General features: G+C 43.2%; 1 protein-coding gene across 7 annotated transcripts in view; it reads left to right on the top strand.

The window, feature by feature from the left end:
• Syne2 (spectrin repeat containing nuclear envelope protein 2) overlaps window positions 1–22105 on the top strand; it is a 297565-nt gene that overhangs the window by 55902 nt on the left and 219558 nt on the right. For all 7 annotated transcript variants that reach the window (XM_075947894.1, XM_075947893.1, XM_075947890.1 and 4 more), the window contains exons 3-6: window positions 18267–18328; window positions 20828–20923; window positions 21021–21098; window positions 21187–21279. In XM_075947894.1, the coding sequence (XP_075804009.1) occupies window positions 18267–18328; window positions 20828–20923; window positions 21021–21098; window positions 21187–21279 (329 nt within the window). The remainder of the gene's footprint in view (window positions 1–18266; window positions 18329–20827; window positions 20924–21020; window positions 21099–21186; window positions 21280–22105) is intronic.

Raw genomic sequence — 22105 nt, 5'->3', positions numbered from 1 at the left:
GGAAGGAAGCCGGAAGTGTCTGGACTGAGGCTGGAGTAGTATTAAGGGGTAGGATTTCACAGATTTCCTAATCCCTATTAACTATTTTGCTGTTGATCTTAAGAGCAAGCCACATCTTCCAAGGATGAAAAGAGAAAGAGGCAGACGGGTCTCTCAATGTCTTTTCGTCAGTAAAATGGGGCAGTGATACCTCCATGGTCATTAGGAGGATTTACTCTGCTGACCTAGCTTAGAGTCAGGAAGCTACGATGCACCGACTGGCCTTCTGTGACCTGCTGCCTGGCTTTATAAATAAAGTTTGATTTGATCGTAGGCACATAAAGACACATATTTTTTCCAAGTTGCCTGTGACTGCTTTCATGCTAAAACAACACGGTAGACAGTTATAGGAGACTTCACAGGACCCTGATTTCCTGGCTGGAGTGAAGAACAGCATGGAGGGATGCTGAGCCGACCTGGCTGGCCGGAGAGGCATCCTGCCAGAGCTTATGGGGAATGGGGCAGGGGAGCTGGAGGGGGTTGAAGGTGGGTGTGGAGAAAGAGGTAGGAACTAGAAGGAGGCAAATGAGGCTGGGCAGGAGGCTGAGGAAGATGAGGTCCTGTGGAGAGAGCCTGATGTAGTCCTCCTGCATGCTGGGCTCCACAGGCCAGGGCTGCTCTTCTGCAAGGATGAATCAGACTTGGGGGGGGGAGAGTGCTGGCTCTGTGAAGCAGAAATGTGAGGTTGAGCAGTGGTTGCCCAGGTGCTCAGGAGTTCTGTGGGTCAGCATTGACTTCCTGGATCGTCTTACTGGTGTGGTAAAGCAGACCTCAGCCCTAGGAGCATTTTCCTCTCTTGGTTGCTAGCATACCTCTGGCTGCAAGACTGTGTTCACGCTTCCCACCTCCCTCCTCCACTGGTTAGTTTCCCACTTTGTAGTGAAGCGCCAGGCCCTTTCCTGTTTATCCTTCCAGTGCTTTCGAGTTTTCTTGTTGGGGTTGTATGCGCTGTGCTTTTCATCCCCTTAACTTGCTTCCTTGTTTCTGTTTGTTGCCATCTCCATGAGAAACAGCAGGCGCGGCAGATTTGGACTTTCAATGCTCTCTCTGCTGGATGACAGGTTGTGATTCTTCGGGATGTCTGTTGGAGCACATGGCTGCAATGCATTGTTCAAACTTGATTATGCTTCCCATGAGCATCCCAGCTAAGGGTGAGCTGGGCATGTTGTTTTAAAGGATGGCTACCGGGCCTCATTAACCCGCACCCGTGACTTCATAAGAAATACGCTCTTGCTCTCTGCCATGGTTCTTGGCTCAGAGCTCCTAAGGTCCTTGCGACTATCGGGGGCATTTGTGTTCTAATTTTGGATTTTGGTCCTGTTTCTGACACAGAGCTCTCAAATTTCCTAGATAGGGGTTACTCTGTGTAGCCTTGGCTGTTCTGGTCCTCGCTCTGTAGACCAGTCTGGCTTCAGACTCACAGATATTCGCCTCTGCTTCCTGAGTGCTGGGATTAAAGGCATGTGCCGCCACTGCCTGACTTTTTTTTTTTAATTAGTGCTTGCATGTGCACACACATGCCACAGTGCATGCATGAAGGTCAGAGGACAACTTGGGCAAAGTCATTCTCTTCTTCCACCACATGAGACCCAGGGGTCCAGCTCAGGTCATCAGACTTGATTGCAACCCTAGGCGCCATCTCTCCAGCCTGCGTCTTTTGTTTTAATGAAGTGGTAGACCGAGGTTGGTTATCAGAGAGACCATGCCATTCCATCTTCGGTTGTGTGCTGGAGATCGTATTGTCACTTTATGCCCATGTCATGAAGCCACCATAAAAGTCCCTAGAGAGAGGAGGTTTGGAGTTCTTCTGGCCTGGGAGTAAAGTTGGACGCTGGGAGAGGGAGCATACACCAGCTTCACTCTGCACCCCTTCTCATGGCTGTTTAAGGACATGAAGGATATATATATATATATATATATATATATATATATATATATATATATACACACACACACACACACACACACACACACGTGTATAAGAGTTCAATGAATCATCATAGCAAGTAACTGAACCTAAGCAGGGATCTTGGAATTTCTTGGTTTGAAGCCAAGAAGCGTGGGTGAGGTGGAGATCCTCTGTTGTTATTGACCAAACTGGAGAGACAGTCTTGAGGTACTGAGCCCTTAACTTAAGGAGTTTACACTAACTCTAGGTAGTTACTATCAGAACTGGGGACACAGACCTGGAGAATTGATGAATCTGATGGGGAAAGCCCCACAGTTGGTATTCTGAAGGATTTAGAAAGAAAAACACAAAAAATGTGTTTTTTGTTTTTGTCTTGCTCCTCAAAAAAAATTATTTATTTATTTATTTATTTATTTATTTATTTATTTGAGACGGGCTCCTGCTGTGAGCCCAGGCTGACTCCAAACTCACAGTAGTCCCCCTGCCTCAGCCTCCAGAGTGCGGGGAGAAGTCAGCTTCTGGTGTCATGCCTCATGAGCCATCTACCTTATTTTATTTTCTAACTGATCTTAAGTTTTGGATACAGAGCTTTCCCTGGGACCTGAGGCTCACTGATCAGACTTGACTTGCTGGCCAGCAAGTTCCAGGGATCCCCCAGTCTCCACTGCTCGTGTCCACAGTGCTGGAATTCCAGGTGGGCACCACCATGCCTGGCTTTCCTTTTTGTGGAAACTGAGTCCTGCAGTTAGGTCCTCAGGCTTGCCTAGTAAGCCCTCTGCTGACTAAGCCATCTCTCCAGCCCCCAGGGATGGCTTTGCCTGAGGCATTTGGGTAGAGGAAGAAACTCCCTAGGGCTTATTAAAACAAGAATTGGGAAAGACACAGGGCTGGGATAACTTGGCAGAAAGACCCTTTCTCTTACACAATGACAAGTTTGCTCCTATTGACTGTGCCTGCCAATCAGGAAATGTTTTGAGTGTATCTTCAACATGGAGAACTCTGGAAGGGGAAGCACAAACACAGAAACGTTTATTTAGTGTTCCAGGTTTTACACAGAGCAGGAGGGAAACTGTGAGCTCAAGGTATAGTTATAGTAGGTTGCAGGATGTAATCTGAACAGTGAGAAACAACGTTAAGTTATATCCTTTAATATCCTCATACAACTATCCATAGAATCATAATAAGCACACTGTTTATAACTTGCTTTTAAATATATATATGTATGTATATACATATATTTATGTGCATTGGTGTTTGGTCTACAAGTATATCTGTAGAAGGGTGTCAGATGCCCTGGAACTAGAGTAACAGACATTTGTGAACTGCCCTGTGGGTTCTGGGAATTGAACCCGGGTCTTCTGGAAGAACAGCCAGTGCCCTAACTGCTGAGCCATCTCTCCAGCTCCTATATTTATATTCAAAATTTTTATTTTTTCAAAACAGTGTCTCATGAATCCCAGGTTGGCATCAAACTCCACATGTAGCTGAGGATAACCTTGAACTTCTGATCCTCCTGCCTCTTCCTCCCAAGTACTGGTATTTTAAGTGTGCAATACCACAACTAGTTTATGTAGTTCTGGGGCTTCGAGCACACTAGACGAGAACTCAACCATCTGAGCTACATCCTCAGACCAACTTGTTCTTTCTCACTGAAGCAAACATCTTCAGTACCACCAAGGCGACTGAACATCAGTGCTGTTCTTTTTGTTGGGTATATGTATTTCCTGTCCTTCCTGTTTTTGAAAGGTTATAATTTGGGACATTTCTTACAGTGTAGCAGCTACCTTTTTACATTAAGTAGTGTGTCTTTCCTACTTAGTGGGCACAGCCCAGAGTTATCTGTGGTGTCTTGATTGTGGAATTGCCTACATCAGATTGGCTGGTGAGCATTTGTGTGTGTGTGTGTGTGTCGGGGGGCATTTTCCTGGTTGTAGATAGATGTAGGAGGACCCAGCCCCACTGGTCCAGTGCCATGCCTAGGCTTGTATAAGAAAGCTAGCTGAGCAGATGCTACGGAGCAAGCCAAGAAGCAGCCTTCTTCTGTGGGTTCTCCTTTGCTTTTGCCTTAAGTCCCTGCCTTGACCTCCTTCTGTGGACTATGATGACCTGGAAATGTAGGATGAAGTAAACTGTTTCCTCCCCAAGTTGCTGTTGGTCATGTGTTTATCACAGTAAGAGAGGAAAAATATATGATGGTGCCTATATCTTTGCCTTTTCAGTGATCAGGGTCAGAAAAGGAATCTCCCTTATCTGCATTAGTTTGACCTGCATGCCAGGTCATTCTGTAGATACTGAGTTCCTCCTGCCTACTCAGTGCTGTTGCAGGAGCTGGGAACACAGAGCACAGCCCAGACAAGCTCTTCCCCGTGTAGTTCTGTTCTTTATGTCAGTCTAGAGGGCACCGAGGAAGGGCCACAGTTATTACTGAGTAAAAAAATGGAGGAATTTTGGTCAGGCATCGTGCCAGCCTTTAATCCCAGCACTTGGAGGCAGAGGCAGATGGATCTCTGTATGTTCAAGGCCAGCTTGGTCCGCGTAGTGAGTTCCTAGACAGCTATGGCTTCATAACAGAGAGACCCTGTCTCAAAAAGCATGAGATTTTGAAGGTTAAGGTTACTGCTTAATTTCTATGATTTTCTACTTTTGCTTTTGAAACATTTGCGATTTCAGATCCTTAAAAAAGACTTTAAGTGTGTGTGTGTGTATGTATGTGTAAATGAGTACAGATGCCTGTGCAGGCCAGAGGTGTTGGATCTCCTTGGAGCTGGAGTTTCAGGCAGTTGTGAATCATCTGATGTAGGTACTGGGAGCCGAACTCAGGTCCTCTGGAAGATCAGTATAGAGGAAGAAACCCAGTGCCAACCTCTGACCTATACACACACACAACCTAGCCTACAACATGTGTGTGCATATATAGAAAAAGTAGCTTAGAGGCATATTACTAATGGAGAATGTTAGTCTAGGAACTTATAACTTACTCAGGAAGGAGTTAGGGAACGATGGACAGATTTTAATGAGGAGAATGAAAAGCAAAGCCCTGAATCCGGGGCTGGTGTAGTCTGTCCAGCTGATTACTCCAGGAGATGTCATACTTCAGTCCTCGCGACTCTTGGCTGAAGGCAAAGGTGTGTGGTTCCTTGGCTTTGGACTGCTGCTTTTGGAGCTACTGGGAGAGGACTCCTGATGTCAGCATCTCAGGTGAATTTATGCAAGACATTGGGACCTTTCTGACACCCAGTAGCCATGGTAGCTTTCGTAATGAGCCAACTCGTAACGAACTTAAAAAATGAAGTTTTACCTAATTTGCTTTCAGTTCAGTTCCCTCCCAGCTGAGGGGAGGCTGTTGCCAGCTCATAGCCTGAATCAGAGCAAACAATGGGGTGAAACGTATTTCCATGGTAATGATACCAAGAGAAAATCTTTGCCTCCCTTTTCATTCAGACCAGTACTTTCGAGGAACGATAACCACGGACGCTTACATTGAGCAATATGTAAGTGTGTCACTTGCATTCCCTGTTTACCTCCAAAACCAGAATAAGCCCACGTTTCCCGTTTCTTAGTATTTTCACAGAAATTCACCCTTGTAAGACGTCATTCTGCTAGTCCCTTCATTTCTACTCCCCTCCCCCACACCTGCCATCTGCTGGTTAAAAGGTCCTATTCTCTAGATGCCATTCTAAGAAGGGTTTTATTAAGTTGCGGTAAGCACATGGCTCTTAATTATTTGTCCCCCCCATGGGCCAGCCTTTAAAAGAACAAAAGGTTAGGTCTCCTGGCTCAGGGTAAGCTGCTTGGCTCTAGTGCTGGTAGAATTAACTGTGCTACTCGGGGCCAAGGCAGGATGAAAACCTGTGAAATGTGGGCTACGGGATCTGTGGCTCGGAACATCTGCGGAGGTGTTTCATGCACCCGGGTGGCTTTGCCATTAAGTAAAGGGTCCTTATTGTGTTTAAAGAGCTCCGATTTCCCCACTGAAGAGTTGCTCTCTGTCTGGACAGTAAGTTTTTACAAAGCCTCCAAAGAGTCCCTTCCAAGCCTTCTGGAGGCTCCTTTTGTGCACCGCTTCTCTGTGGAGAGGGGCGCTCCTGTGGGGGCGGCTGCTGACGCTCCTCTTTCCACCAGCCCCCTGTTTCTATCGGAGTTGAAGTAAATCGGGGCAGCGATAACCAGCTCTCTTTAGGACAGTTCGATCGTCTTCATTCAAGTTCGTGCCTTGCGGTCAGGGGTTATTGCTCACCTCAGCCTCCAGTTAGACGAGCTGCTCCGATTTCAACCATCTCGTAAGAACCCTTGAAGGCGTAAGTCACAAACAATGCCAATTTGGGATTATGATTAATAGGGTGATATTTATTTAAAGGGGAAAAACTTACAGATCACTTTCAGCCCTCTGCGTAACCAGGAAGGAAGTCAAGTCACCGGCGGAGCAGGAAGTGAAGAGAGAGAGGAGAGGGAAGTGGCCGCTTTTTTAAAGGGAGAGAGACCACGCCCCAAGGGGCTGGTATCTCAGCGGCAATAGGCTGGAGGAGTGGGAGGACCTCCCGCAACACCTCCCCCTTCTGTTTAAATAAGAGAGTTCTAAACCTACTATGAAATTATATACAATAAGTACAAATATCCTATTCTAACTAGCTTAGGTCTTGTATAATAAATAACTTGGCCAAGTCATGAGAGAAAGTAACTACATTTATATAGTCTTCAACCCCATCAAAGATCTGAGAAGGGAAATAATGTTACCTGGGTAATTAGGAAGTTCAGTAAAACAACTTCCAAAACATGCAACAAATCACAGAGACAACTAGCTACCTAGGCAATCACCCAAAGTCACATTAGCAGCGTTGAAGCAACCAACTTTGGCTAAGGCCTAACATAACTGACACACCATTTTCAAAGGCAAGCAACTTTCAAAACTATCTTACCCTGTCTTGGCAGGATAAGACAGCCCTGTTTTATCCATTGATGCACGCTCTGTATCTTTGTCAGTGGTTGAGGTATGGGCATTTCTTTGCCCCAAGGCCAGTTCTGCCAAAAAGAAATGCTCCAGGTGGAGTGTCTTTGGTGCTCAACATTCTCTCGGGAATAGAGTGGTGTTGCCAGGAGCAATTGTGTCTCACTACCACAAAACTCTGAGTTAGATTAAAGGCCATTTTCTACAGCTCTTTGAAGAAGTTGAAGATTATCTATCTATACTGAGTATAATCTCTATATATCTAAAGAACCTGATTAGTCTAATTATAAATGACAAACTTAGATGACTATTAGTCTATATAATTCTCAATATCTATCTAACTTAAAGACTAAGACAATAAACGACTGTGAAACAAATGAGGACAATGACCTCCAAATATAAACAATGTACAAATATACATTGCAGTGGGTAAACATATATCAATACACAAACATTATATAAGTATCTTAATCAGAGGTAGAAATGTACACTGCAATATGGTAAATATATACAATATATATATATCAATACAATATATGTCAATACATAAAAAATGTTTTAAACAGAGGTAGAAACATGAATGCATACAATAGTCAATACAATTTAACTTTGTATCAATATACAAGAATCTATATCAATATATTTGTCTAACAACAGTAACTCATAATTACAAATCTATTATCCCATCATCCCTCTTTTTTTTTTTTTTTTCAAAATGATCCCTGAGCTTATAAAATTCCTCCCCCAACCCTCAATCGTATACTAATTATAATCAACCCCTAAATGATGTCCCTAAACCCAAGGGCAAACTTTATTGGGAGAGGGGACGTCGTCCTCTAGAATTACTTCCAGCTGTCATGGGGGCGACGTTCTTTCTGGGGGATCCTGTGAAAGTAAAATGATGGTTAAATTTCAAGATCAATGTCTTTTAAAATTGCAAATAGTCTCTGAGTATTTTGTGGAGGTCTGGCCAGAATGTTGTACAAGATGTGCACCATTTCAGCTAACCAAGTTGGAACTGTCTTGTGCAGCTGGTACCCAAAGCAGGTCTTGTTGTAGCGCTATCAGTATCTGACGTCATATCAACCAGGTGGAGTTGTTGTTATGGGGCCCCATCTTCTTCCTGGAAACTTCAAATGTCACTTCAGGAAAAACTCATTGTTCATTATGAAAAACTTAAGCATTAATCATATAGACATATATATATATATATTCAATGAAAGACATGATAGATATATTCAATGAAAAGTATGATAGATATGAAGAAAAGCAAAGATGTTTTCTAAACTCATATTTCTTTCTGTCCCACATCATGGCTCTTGACATGAGACAGAAACTCCAGAAACTCTGGGTTTTTCTCTTACTAACAGGCTTGGAATTGGAGAGGGACTGAGCCAGAGTCCAACTTCAAAACCAGCTTTATAAATTTAGAAATATGGTTTAATATTACTTACACAACCCATTCAGTTTTCTTGATATTTCCTATCGGGCAGGTATTTTTCCATCTGTCAGTATCCAAACATCCAGGGTCCCTTGAATTTCTCAAAGATGAGTGTTTTCCTGTGGAGATAAGAACAGAACCCTGCCCCCATTCTATATGTTTTTCTTACCACCTGTATGAATATCATCATTGTGGATAAGTTGTCATTTCTCCTTTCCAAGAGGTTTCTCCTCTTCAAATCGAAACTTTATTAATTTTGATGGTATCCACAATTTTTCTTCTCCTGTGGAAACAAGAGCAAAACCCCTTCCCCAACGTAGCACATCTCCTGGCTTCCACTGAGAGGTCAGCACATCTTTGAAATAAATCGGTTGATTTAGTTCAGCAGACTTTTCCATTATCCAATGTCTTTCTGCTGCTGTCGTTCCTTTCTCATTAGCGTTAAGAAAATTCAAGGTTAATAAAGCATTATGTAATCTATTTCTGGGGGTATTTTCGGTCCCTTTCTGTTTGTTCAGCATATCCTTTATAGTACGATTTGATCTTTCTATAACTGCCTGACCTGTAGGATTATTTGGTATACCTGTAATGTGTTTTATATTATAATAATCAAAAAAGCGTTTCATTTTCTTAGATACATATGCTGGACCATTGTCTGTCTTTATTTGTGCAGGTATACCCATGATGGCCATAACTTCCAATAAATGTGTGATTACTGAATCAGCCTTTTCTGAGCTCAGGGCAGTAGCCCATTGAAAACCTGAATACGTGTCTATGGTGTGGTGTACATATTTTAATTTACCAAATTCCATAAAGTGGAACACATCCATCTGCCAGATTTCATTTCTCTTAGTGCCCTTTGGGTTACTCCCTGCAGGCAACGGTGTTTGATTATAGAAAGAACAAGTAGGACATCTCTTTATAATGTCCTTAGCTTGTTGCCAAGTAATGGAAAATTCTTTCTTTAGGCCTTTACTATTGACATGATGCTTCTTATGAAATTCTGAGGCCTGCAACACACTTCCAATCAATAATTGATCAATCTCAGCATTGCCTTGGGCTAGAGGACCAGGCAAACCTGTATGGGAACGGATGTGTGTTATGTACATCGGACAAAGCCTGTTCCTGATTATGTCTTGTACCTGGATAAACAATGAAGTCAACTCTGTGCCATCTGGTATAAATTCAGCGGTTTCAATATGCAAGATAACTCTTTCTGCATATTGTGAATCTGTAACTATATTAAGAGGTTCTTTAAAATCCCTTAGCACCATAAGAATGGCATATAATTCTGCCTTCTGGACAGAATTATAAGGGCTTTGTTCCACCTTACTCAATTCATCTGACTTGTAACCTGCTTTCCCTGATTTATTTGCATCAGTATAGAACGTACGGGCTCCAGTTATTGGAGCATCACGTACAATTCTAGGAAGAATCCAAGAAGTTCTTTTTATGAGGTTAAGTCTACCACTTTTGGGATAGTTGCTATTAATTTCTCCCAAAAAATTAGCACAAGCTCTTTGCCACGGTTCATTGTCTTCCCATAACTTTTTTATTTCTTCAGTAGTAAAAGGCACTATAATTTCTGCTGGGTCTATACCTGCTAGTTGACGAAGTCTCAGCTTACCTTTTATAATTAATTCAGAGACTTTTTCCACATAAGTTTTTAATTTTTTACTTGGTTTATTAGGTATAAATATCCACTCTAAAATAATATCTTCCCTCTGCATTAGAATCCCTGTAGGAGAAATTCTGGAAGGCAATATGACTAGGATGCAGCTAAGATTTGGGTTCACCCTATCCACATGTGCCTCCTGTAATTTTTCCTCAATCATTGTCAGTTCCTTTTCTGCTTCAGCTGTCAGTTCTCTTGGACTATTCAAATCTTTATCACCATCTAAGGTTTTGTTTAAATGAACTATTAGATCAGGTGTTATCCCAACAGCTGGTCGTAGACTGGAAATGTCTCCTAACAATCTTTGGAAGTCATTAAGAGTCTTTAAGCGGTCTCTCCTAATTTGTGCCTTTTGCGTTTTAATTTTCTCTAACCCTATTCTGTAACCTAGGTAATTAATAGAGTTTCCTCTTTGAATCTTTTCAGGGGCAATTTGTAATCCCCACCTAGGCAAGACTTTCTTTACTTCTTCAAACATCCTTTCTAAAGTATCTTTATTTGAATCAGATAACAAGATGTCATCCATGTAATGATAAATAATGGACTTGGGGAATTGTTTACGAATTATTTCCAATGGCTTACTTACAAAATATTGGCACAGTGTAGGACTATTGAGCATACCCTGTGGGAGGACAGTCCATTGATATCTCCTATTGGGCTGAGAATTATTATAAGTAGGCACTGTAAAGGCAAATTTTTCTCTATCCTTTTCTTGTAACGGTATAGTGAAAAAACAATCTTTCAAATCAATAACTATAAGAGGCCATCCTTTTGGTAACAGAGAAGGCAAAGGAATTCCAGATTGTAGTGAGCCCATAGGTTGAATTACTTTGTTGACAGCTCTTAGATCTGTCACCATTCTCCATTTACCAGATTTCTTTTTTACAACAAACACAGGAGAATTCCAAGGGCTGGTTGATTCTTCAATGTGGTGAGCATCTAGTTGCTCCTGCACCAGCTGTTCCAATGCCTGTAGTTTATCTTCAGCTAGAGGCCACTGTTTGATCCATATTGGCTTCTCAGTTAGCCATTTTAAAGGTAGGGCTGTTGGTACCTCTAAAGGTTTGGTATTTGCTGTATGTTCTTGTACAGCCTGAATGGCTAGTGACCTTTTTCCATAATACCTCATCATATACTTCCCAGAATTATGAGTTCCTGGAACTACAGGAATGTTAATCTGGGTATTCCATTGCTGTAGCAGGTCACGGCCCCATAAATTTATGGCAATATTGGCTATATATGGCCTTAGTCTTCCTATTTGCCCTTCGGGCCCTATGCATTCAACCCATCTTGTGCTTTGTTTTACACGAGATAGGGTTCCAATTCCCAGGAACTGAACATCTACCTCTTGAAGAGGCCAATTCGGATGCCAAGATTCTGGGGTAATGATACTTACATCCGCACCTGTGTCTAATAAGCCTTCAATAAAAGTGCCATTTATACAGACTTTTAGCTTTGGTCTTTGATCATTAATAGAAGTCTGCCAAAATATACGTTTACTCTGTCCAACTGGGTTTTTTGACTCATCCTCCACATGGATTTCATCATTTAGACCAGTATTACTTTTTACAGCAGAAATTGGAGCTTTTAATTTTCTTGGTGAGGCACGTTCTCCACTGTGACTGGGAATGACTGGGCCACTGTTGGCTTGGGGGCCTGCGAGAGGCCCCTCAAGGAGTTTCCCGACGGTATCGGGTTGCCTTGTTTATCTGTTGTTGACCTGCATTCATTGGACCAATGTCGGCCTTTACCGCATCTCCTACATATACCTGAAGGCCTAGGTCTCCTATCTTTGTCATTCCCAGAGGAGATAATATTCCTAGAAATTCTGTGCCTGCAATCCCTTTTCAGATGTCCTAATTTACCACAATTAAAACACCTGGCAGTTTGATGTCTCCTCATTGCTGTGGAAATCGCTTCTCCTACCCAAGATTCATCGTTATAGCTAAACGTCTCAACATTCATCGTATGCTGAATCCATTCATCCATAGGTGCTGATCTAGACTTTAAAGGCCCAATTATCTTTTTGCATTCTATGTTTGCATTCTCAAAAGCTAGAGATTCAAGAAGTATTCGTCTAGCTTCTGGGTCTGTTACCCCTATGTCCAGAGCCTTAATTAATCTTTGCAAAAAGTCAATAAAGGGTTCTCTCTGTCCCTGCCTAATTCTGGTATATGATTCAACCCTTTTTGCTGGATCTTGTATCCTATTCCAAGCATTTAAAGCTGCTTGGTGACATAGACACAGTACTTCATCATCATAAAGAGCTTGGACCTGTGGATCAGCATATTCTCCTGCACCAAGAATTTGATCTTGGGAAACCTCAATACCTTTTGCTCTTCCTTGCTGTTCCATATGTTTGGATTCTTCTCTGAAATAAATTCCAAACATCAAGGAAGGTCCATTATCTAAAACTGCAGACACTAACTGATGGAAATCATGGGGGGTAGCTCTAGCATTAGAAGCCCAAGTCCTTATCATTTCCTTTACGTATGCAGAGTGCAAGCCAAAATTAACAATAGCTTGCTTAATTTCTTTTAGATCATTCATTGCTATTGGCGTCCATCTAGCTTCTCTGACTCCCTTTGAGCCTTTAGAAGTTGACGCTTTGTCAGAATTAAGTATAGGGTATGCTGCTAAAACCTTTGGTAAGCCAGTTCTAATAGCTGGTATTGGCATTGTATTCTGTCCTTGTGCCTTATTACTCTGTTCACCAGCTCCAATCATTTCTTCAATCATTTCAAGTCTTTTTATTATTGTCTCTTTTGAATCCTTAATCTCCTGACCTGCATGAGTTTCTAGTAAAGATTGTATGGTTCTTAGGAGTGCCATGATCTTCCTAAATGATAGAATATGCAAAAAAATACTGAAACCTAGTAACCAGTAAATTAAGTTATCCCCATAGTCATATAAACCTTGCATGATATAACCCATTGTATTGGTAACCAGAACAGTAAAATTCGCGTTGGAAACGAGAACTGCCATATTACCTATTATCCAGCAGGTGGCGCTGTTGCCAAGTCTCGACGAAAACACGGTCCTGTTTCAGAGTCCGCCTAGTATTTGTTAAAAACTGGAAAATGTAAGTTGCTCAACAAAGTAAATGTAATTAAATCAATTCCAGAGATGGAACCAGAAACCAGAATCCAGGGGTAGGGAAGAGCAACCTGGAAGCCGCTTATGCCTCCACGTGACAGAGTCACCCTGAGGGGTTGCAGCTTTCAGCAACCACGTGCTCTGGTTCGCGCCACTTAAGAGCTGTGCTTGCAAGGGAGATCTGAAAACGACTCAGAAAAGAGCAAATCACGCGGGCAGAGACTTCGCGGGCCTGTGGAGTTTAAATCCACAGGCAGCGGCTGAGGAAGCAACTGCTCCCGCCAAGCTGAACAAGCGCCCGCCAAGCCGAACTTGCGGCCGCCAAGCCGAACTTCCGGCCGCCAAGCCGAACTCGCGGCTGCGAGCCGGGAGAGGTTCTAAAACCAAACGTTGGGCGCCAAATGAAGGCGTAAGTCACAAACAATGCCAATTTGGGATTATGATTAATAGGGTGATATTTATTTAAAGGGGAAAAACTTACAGATCACTTTCAGCCCTCTGCGTAACCAGGAAGGAAGTCAAGTCACCGGCGGAGCAGGAAGTGAAGAGAGAGAGGAGAGGGAAGTGGCCGCTTTTTTAAAGGGAGAGAGACCACGCCCCAAGGGGCTGGTATCTCAGCGGCGATAGGCTGGAGGAGTGGGAGGACCTCCCGCAACAAACCCTGATTTTGGTGGCTGCTTTTCGAGCCTGGGAAAGCTCAGAGACCCCAGAGGGCTTAGTCCTCAAGGCTTGTTTTGTTTAGTGTCAGATGAACACGGAATGAAAGCTCCTCTTTTCAGAGTATAGCTCAAATGACTGAGATTTACAGATGCACCCACAGCACTAAAACTCCCACAGCCCACCCACCGCCAGGGCAATTTCATGCGCATCCTCTTCTCTCTCCATCCCTGCAACTTCCTTGGAGTCCTGCAGCATCCTCCTGGATGTGGTGATAACTCCCTGCACGGTTCCCTTTTCACACATTATCTTCTAAATAGGAGACTCTCTGTTGGTCCCTGAGGATGTGGATGAGGTAATTTGGCTTGTGTGTTTGTTTGTTTTTATTTTTAAATTTTATTTTGAGCTCCTGTTTTATAGTTATGGAGGGCCAGTCTCTTCCAGCTTGGCAAATGTACATTGTGTAAATGTAATTTGATCTTGGAATCATAAAACTTGTTTTCTAGTATTTTTCCCCCTGTTGAGAGATAAAATTAGCCCTCAAGTGCATTTTTGCAGCACTTGTTTAAAGTTATTTATCATCTACTGATAGGAGAGGAAAAACGCTGGCAGCGCACCTTAGAGATGCCAGGAGACTTAGTAACGGAATTGTGGCCCTTGGAATTGCCTCTGTAAAATAAAATTAAACCCAAAAAGCATTAACTCTCAAAACACTGAAAAAAATCCAGTTGGCTTTTCAGAACCCAGTTTAGCTTAACTACCAATCCTGTATCGCCCTATGAAGTGTAAGTCATTGAGCTATGGCTAACTTCAACCTGTAATGCAGAGAAATGGAAAATGGAATTGTGTGGGGTGGGGGTTGGGGGCACAACAAACCACATATCTGTAATCAGTCATGATAGTTGCTAGATATTTACGCGGTCTAATTCTACTTACCCAGGTAGCTCCTCTTCTGTTTCTCAACCAGATGCTTAATAATTTAAAACATTTTAAGGTCCTAAAGTTGGTGTCATACTTGTAAGACTCAGTAGCCCAGGTGAAGGTGACTTGGCCCAGGGTAGTGTAATTGAGATAATAAAAAGGAGACATAACCAGAATGTATTGTGCATGAATGTGTGTGTTCATGTATGTGCGAGTACACCCTCTTCATGCACGCCCCCCCCCCCTTGAAATAGTCTCTTACGGACTGCCAGTAACCCTCAGGGAGTCTCTGCCTCCTCAGCTCTGGGCTTAAAAGCATGAAGGACCATGCCTGTCAAAGTCAGGGTCCTTAGCTTGTAAGGCAAATACTTTACTGACTCATCTATCTCCCCAGCCCCAGAGTGTGTTTTGAAGGTAGGTCTGAGAGGATTTCCCAAGGCCTTAGGTAGGAACTGAGAAATAGATAGGTTCTCTGGCCAATGATGGAGGAGGAAAACAGAAGTGTACGCCCTGAGGCTAGGATATAGCTGCTTCCCGTATTGGAGGTTGCTAGGTGGTCCAGCAAGATGAAGGCTGAATAGCAGCCATTGGTTTTAGTGAGGGGGGGGAACATTGACATCCTTGACTCCTGGTGACCTGGATGAAAGCAGTACCAGTGGATTTCAGGACTGACAGCTGTGGGGCCAGTTGGAAGCGAATGAGGAGTGGACCTGGAGACAGCGGCATAAGATCTTTTGGAGGCATTTTGCCGTAAGAGAGAGCAGACAAAGGCAGCAATGCTGTTGGAGTGGGTGCCAAGGAAGGTTAATTTCTTGTTTTCAGAGGAAGAGTTAGCGGCATGCATTTATCCCGGTGGGAATGGCTCAAGAGTGGGGGAAGAACGGGATAGGAAATTGAAGGGAGACAGAGGTTCTCAAGTAGGTAAAGGAGATAAGAGCTAATGAATAGGAGGAGGGATGGCTTTTATCTGAGCAAGGCTAGTTGCTATATACCTATACTTAGAAGGTTGTTAGATGAGATTGTTGGTTCTCTTGGGAAGAAAGGTCTCCTGGCCTGACCGTAACTTATTTGACGGAATGTTTGCCTAACATGCATGCAGTCCTGTGTTGAATCCCCAGCACTGTATAAACCAGAGGTATATGGGGAGTATGGCTATAATCCCAGCACTTGGAAAGTGGAGGCAGGAGATTGGGAGTCCAATGTTATTCCCAAATACACAGTGAATTTGAGGCTAGTCTGGGCTTCTTGAGATGCTGCCTCAAGACAAAAACAAACAAACAAAACCAAAATTAAACAAACAAAAACCAAAGAAAGCGATGTTCTAGCTTCATTTCTGTTGCTATAATAAAATATCCTGGCCAAAAAAAAAAAAAACCCAGCAAATTAGAGAAGAACAGGCTTATTTGGCTTATTATTCATTATTTCAGCTAGTCACATCACATCCATAGTCAAGAGCAAAGAGAGTAAATGCATCCTTGCTTGCATCTAGCTTTCTCTGTCTTACATAGTTCAGATCTCCTTCATAAGGAATGTGGCTGCCCAGAGTAGGCTGGGTCTTCCTGCATCAATGAACTATCAATGCAGTCCCCCTCGGACATGATAACTTGATCTAGACAATTCCTCATTCAGATGTTTTATTCCCCAAGTGATTCTAGGTTAAGTTGGCAGTTGATACTAGCCAGCACAAACAACAGCAAAGAAAGGTCTTAGAGACTCTAAGAGTTAGGGAAGATGCATTGTGTGTTTGAAGAAGGAACTGTGAAGTTGCCTTGCATCTCTCCATTGTTAGGAGAGAGGTATCCATTGTGACTGTTGTGTGGCATTGAGGTTACTGGTGGGTACTGGTAAGACTGATCATCATTGGTGGGTATCTTAGTTACTATTCTATTGATGTGAGAAAACACCGTGACCAAAGCAACTTATAGAAGAAAGAGTTCTTTGGGGACTTAAGAGTTTCAGAGGGTAAGTCCATGACCCTCAGACCATCATGGTGCGGAGCATGATATCAGCACAAGGCAGGCATGGTGCTGGAGCAGTAACTGAGAGCTTATGTCTGATCCACGAGCTCAAGATAGAGTGCTAACTGGGAATGGCATAGGCTTTTGAAACCACAAAGCCTACTCCTGATAACACACCTCCTCCTAATCCTTCCCAAACAGTTCTACCGATAGGGTAACCATTTAAACTGGGGAAACATTTATATATGTGTGCCTATGGGGCCATCCTCATTGAAACCACCACAGTGGGGTTTGCCGTGGCCTCAGTCAGCAGGATACATATAGGATGAGGTGTATAGAGAAAAACCCCAAAGTGCCAACCAAATACAAGACGAATGAGGCACATGCGAGTGTTGATGACAGCTGATCATCTCATTTAGCGTCTAGGATGGGTAAAGGTGACAGGAAGGCATAAGGATGACATGGAGGGTGTGAGAGCCAGTGAGAAGCTGGCAGAATTGGTGATGTGGAATTACTGGTGGAATTCTTAGAGCTGGGCACTGGAAGGAGAGAAAAGCAAGGCTGGGGAGTGATGTTCAGTGTAGAAGATTTGTTAGACCAAGTTTAGAGAGATAATGAAAGTGCTGTCACGTGACCACGGCAGTGCATGATGGAGGCAGGAAGCATGTGTGTTTATGGATGTTTACGCGTGTTGGCTGATGGCAGTAGGAGTCAGCTTGCAGTCAACAGTGGAAGCAAGGATGTGAGCATCGGGCAGAGGCAGAAATGGATGTCCTGGCTTCTGTTTATACTCACCCATCAGGTGAGGGGGTAGGAGACCTGAAGCTAAGTTGGAAGGTGTCTGCTTGACACTGAGGAAGTGGGAGACTGAAGGAAGCGTAGTGGGACCAGACCTAAACACGGAAGGGAAGGGAGGGAGACTCTAGTGCTCGGTCTAGCCCCGTCCCAGCCCCCACTCCCCTCTCCCCCCACCCTATTAATGAGAACATGGCTTATGTGTTTGTTATGTGATGGTCTGTGCCAAGCACACTAGGTGAATCATTTATTTGCCTCTCAAATCAACCTCCATCGGTGAGTGCTTGTTACTTGAAGTCACCACCCAAGGTCACATAGCCACTCAGTTGTGGGGACAGAATTCAAACCCCAGATCTTTTATTTATTTATTTATTTATTTATTATTTATTTATTTTCCAAGATAGGGTTTCTCTGTAGCTTTGGAGCCTGTCCTGGAACTAGCTCTTGTAGACCAGGCTGGACTTGAACTCACAGAGATCCGCTTGCCTCTGCCTGAGTGCTGAGATTAAAGGCTTGTGCCACCACTGCCCAACAATAGCAGAGCATTTTGCGTGATAAATTTGCTTGATACGGTGTCAATTGTAAGGTTCTCACTGAAGCTTTAGAAACATCTCCAGACACCCCGGTTGATTCAGAGCTGGATGCAAGGGGCACTTCTTCTTTGCAGTTTCTTGAACAGTACAAAGCTGTGAAAGATCTCACTTCTTTTGTTAGTAAAGAAGTATTAAAAACCATCATGTCTTGTCAGCTGACCTGTGGCTTTAATCTGTGGGTTCAGAAGGTGTCCTCCGCTTCTTGTGTTGTGACTATTGCTGTTTATTTTTTCCTAGCTGAGCAGGAGGACACGCAGAAGAAAACCTTCACCTGCTGGATAAACTCGCAGTTGGCAAAGGTGAGGACAAGGGTGATGTTTAGCTGCGAAGACAGTTGTGGCTTCCTTGCGAAGACAGTTGTGGCTTCCTTACTCCTGCAGCTCTTACCCCAGGGTGGCCCATGCCTGGAATTCCAGCACCTGGGAACTGGAGGCCGGAGGATCAGGGGTTCAGGACCAGCCTTGGCTATGTAGTGAGTTCCAGGCCATCTTGGACTACATGAGACCCTATTAGCAGCAAACAAAGACACCAAAGCTAAACACAGTGCAACGATGACACATGGAAGGTCACAGATGTCTTCTCTCTAAGAGAATGCACTGGTGCTCACCGCTCACTGTTGTGTCCTGCTTTACTGGTTATTCTTTCCAGGAACAAGAAAGAGGCACCTGCGAAGGACCTGGACAATGCTGACACTTCACAGAATGACATAATGACAGTGTGGTGTTTGTCTGTATTGAGTGACGTGTATGAGGCGTTACCCTAAACTTGTCACGTCTGATAATTGAGGAGTGCTTATGACAGCTGCTGTTTTGAAATAATAGCTTATTAAATGGTATACTATACAATTTCACTATTTTTATAAATACATAAATTATATTTCATTTCACTATTTTTACATTTTTGGTTTTGTTTTTGAGACAGGGTTTCTCTGTATATGTAGCCTGGCTGTCCTGGAACTCACTTTGTAGACCAGGCTGGCCTCATCTGCCTGTCTCTGCCTCCCAAGTGCTGGGATTAATGGTACATTTTAGTTTTTGAGATGAGGTTTTTCAGGCTGGTCTTGAGCTCCTAGATCTCAGTGATTTACCTACTGCCTTAGTTCCCCCATAGCTGTGACTTTAGAAGGACTACCACCTAGCTCACACTTTCTTTCTGTTCTGCTGTTGGGCATTAAATTCAAGGCTAAGGTTGTATACTAGGCAAGTGTCCTACCATTGAATGATATTCTTGAATCTCCTGTGACTATTTTCTTTCTTTCTTTCTTTCTTTCTTTCTTTCTTTCTTTCTTTCTTTCTTTTTTCTTTTTTTTTCTTTCTTCTTTCTTTCTTCTTTCTTTCTTTCTTTCTTTCTTTCTTTCTTTCTTTCTTTCTTTCTTTATTTATTTATTTATTTATTTTAAAAGAAGGAATTTTAATCCAGAGCTCTGTTTTATCAGCACACCTGGTATCTCTCCCATCCAGGTACTAATCAAACCAAACCAGTTTTGCTTCCAAGATCAGGATCCCTAGGATTTTTTTTATTTATTCATGTATTTATGCATCTATGTATGTATTTATTTGTTCACTTATTTATTTATATATGTATTTATGTGTATAGATACACAGACATACAAGTGCCCATGGAGGCCAGAGAGGTCACTGGATTCCCTGGAGCTACAGTTTTGAGCAGTCAAATATAGGTGCTGGGAACTGAACTTTGATTCTTTGTAAGAGCAGTATGTGGGTTGTTTGTTTGTTTTGGGTGTTTTTTTTTTTCAAGACAGTGTTTCTCTGTGTAACAACCCTAGCTGTCCTGGAACTAGCTCTTATAGCCTCCACTGGCCTTGAACTCACAGAGATTCACCTGCCTCTGCCTCACAAGTGCTGGGATTAAAGGTGTGCGCCACCACCACCAAGTATGTGTTCTTAAATGCTAAGTCATCTCTCGAGCCACACACATTTCCTTCCTTTATCTATCTATCTATCTATCTATCTATCTATCTATCTATCTATCTATCTATCTATCTATCCATCCATCCATCCATCCATCCATCCATCCATCCATCCATCCATCCATCCATCCATCTATCTATCTATCTATCTATCTATCTATCTATCTATCTAATCTATCTATCTATTTGAGACTGGGTCTTGCTATATAACTCAGGTTAGTCTAAAAATTGCTATGTAGACCCAATAGGTCTTGAGCTTTTGGCCATCCTCCTGCCTCTGCCTTCTAGTGCTGTTTCCAGGCTTAGTTTACTTTGCTAGACTTCCAGATGACTTCTAGATGATTTCCCACTGTCCCTATGTGAGAGAAATAGTGTGAGTCCCACAGAGAAGGCCTGGGACTTGACCCTTATCACACATTCGGCAAGGGAGTATCCTGGGGCACAAATCTAGTCAGGACCTACGGGCCTGTGTCTCAGTGATGCTGAGAACCTCAGACAACCTGGATGCCTGATGAATGAGTCTCACCCTCTGCCCTCCCTCTCTCCACCCCTGCCACACAATGCGTGTCATTCTGATGGAAGGGAGACACATCCTCAGCCTGATTCTGAGTGTCTTTGCACTCTCTATGCACAAGGGTTAGGGCTGCGAAAGCTCCACTCAGAAAGCGTTGTGGAACTGGGACTATGACCCGAGATGAATCAGGCTGTCTGTCTCACAGTGCTCTGGAGTTGTGAGTCCTGTTGTCATTCTCTTAAGATAATTTCTGCTGACTCCTAGCTGGTTTTGAAGACACAAAGCCCACTGAGGATATTGCTTAATGGTGTTTTTGGACCACTTGTAGATTTTCTCCCTTGTTTCCTTTGGCAGCACACACCTCCCTCGGCTGTATCTGACTTATTCGCAGACATTAAGAAGGGCCATGTCCTCCTGGACCTGTTAGAAGTTCTCTCAGGACAACAGTTGGTAAGCTTCCCGAATGGCACCAAGACACTGGGTTGGTTTTGTTTTGTTTTTGAATATACTTCCTGTTTCTGAGGCATGCGTGTGCTTGAATTTTTAGCCTCGGGATAAAGGATCTAATACATTCCAGTGCAGAATCAACATAGAACATGCCCTGACATTCCTGAAAAACAGATCGGTGAGCATGAATCATACGTGCAGATTCTCCGGAGGGACTGGCTCAGTGGGAGGCTCGCTCTCTCTAACCTGGGCTTCTCTGTCTACAGATCAAGCTAATAAATATCCATGTTGCTGACATTGTGGAAGGAAACCCATCCATCATTCTTGGCCTGATTTGGACCATCATATTGCACTTCCACGTAAGCACTTTGGTGATAGGAACATCACTAGTCTAACCCACATGGTAGGCGGCGAGGCCCAGCGAGTGTGACCTGACGTCATCCAGTCCAGAGCTGCTTCTGTCAACCAGACTCGAAATCTCCAACAAGTAGAAAGCATATAGCAAAGGCTACTTTTCCAATATTGATGTGTAATATATATGTATAGATTATATACATTATGCACACATATATTTGTATATATGCACACACATATAAATTTATGCACGCACATAGTTTTTGCTTGTTTGAAAGACAGGGTTTCACTGTGTAGTCCTGGCTAGCCTGGAACTCTATGTAGATCAGGCTGCCCAAATTCTCAGAAATCACCGGCTTCTGCCTTCCAAGTGCTGGGATTAAAGGCACATGCCACCAAGCCTGTTTTGTATTAAAGAAACTTCAAATGTCAGCATCTGGTGACACCTGTCACTCATCTGAGGAGTGACCTTTTACGATGACAGACCTGTTTTTGGTAAGATTTCAGTATAGTTTTGAGCAGCAGCATTTTGCCAGTACTGAGAAGGTCAGACTTTGAACAGACAGGTGTGCTGTTTGCATGAAGCATTGTTCTTTTTCTGCCCCCTTTCTCCCTGAACACTCCCTTTCCCTCTTGAGGTTTGGGTGGGGTTGGAGTCCTTAAGTAGTCTCCTCTGCCTCACTGTGGATGTTTAGGAAAGCCTTGGTCTTCCTTTTATGCTTTCTGTTTCTTTCTGTCCCCACTCCATTCTCCTACACTGCAAACTGTCAGAGTGGCTTCCCGGACATAAAGACTGGCATATGGCCCCTCTGAGGAAAACACCAGGCATGG

This window comes from Microtus pennsylvanicus, chromosome 14 (genome assembly GCF_037038515.1).
Source record: "Microtus pennsylvanicus isolate mMicPen1 chromosome 14, mMicPen1.hap1, whole genome shotgun sequence".
In the NCBI taxonomy this organism is placed as follows: Eukaryota; Metazoa; Chordata; class Mammalia; order Rodentia; family Cricetidae; genus Microtus; species Microtus pennsylvanicus.
This window is presented reverse-complemented; position numbering and strand designations above follow the sequence as displayed.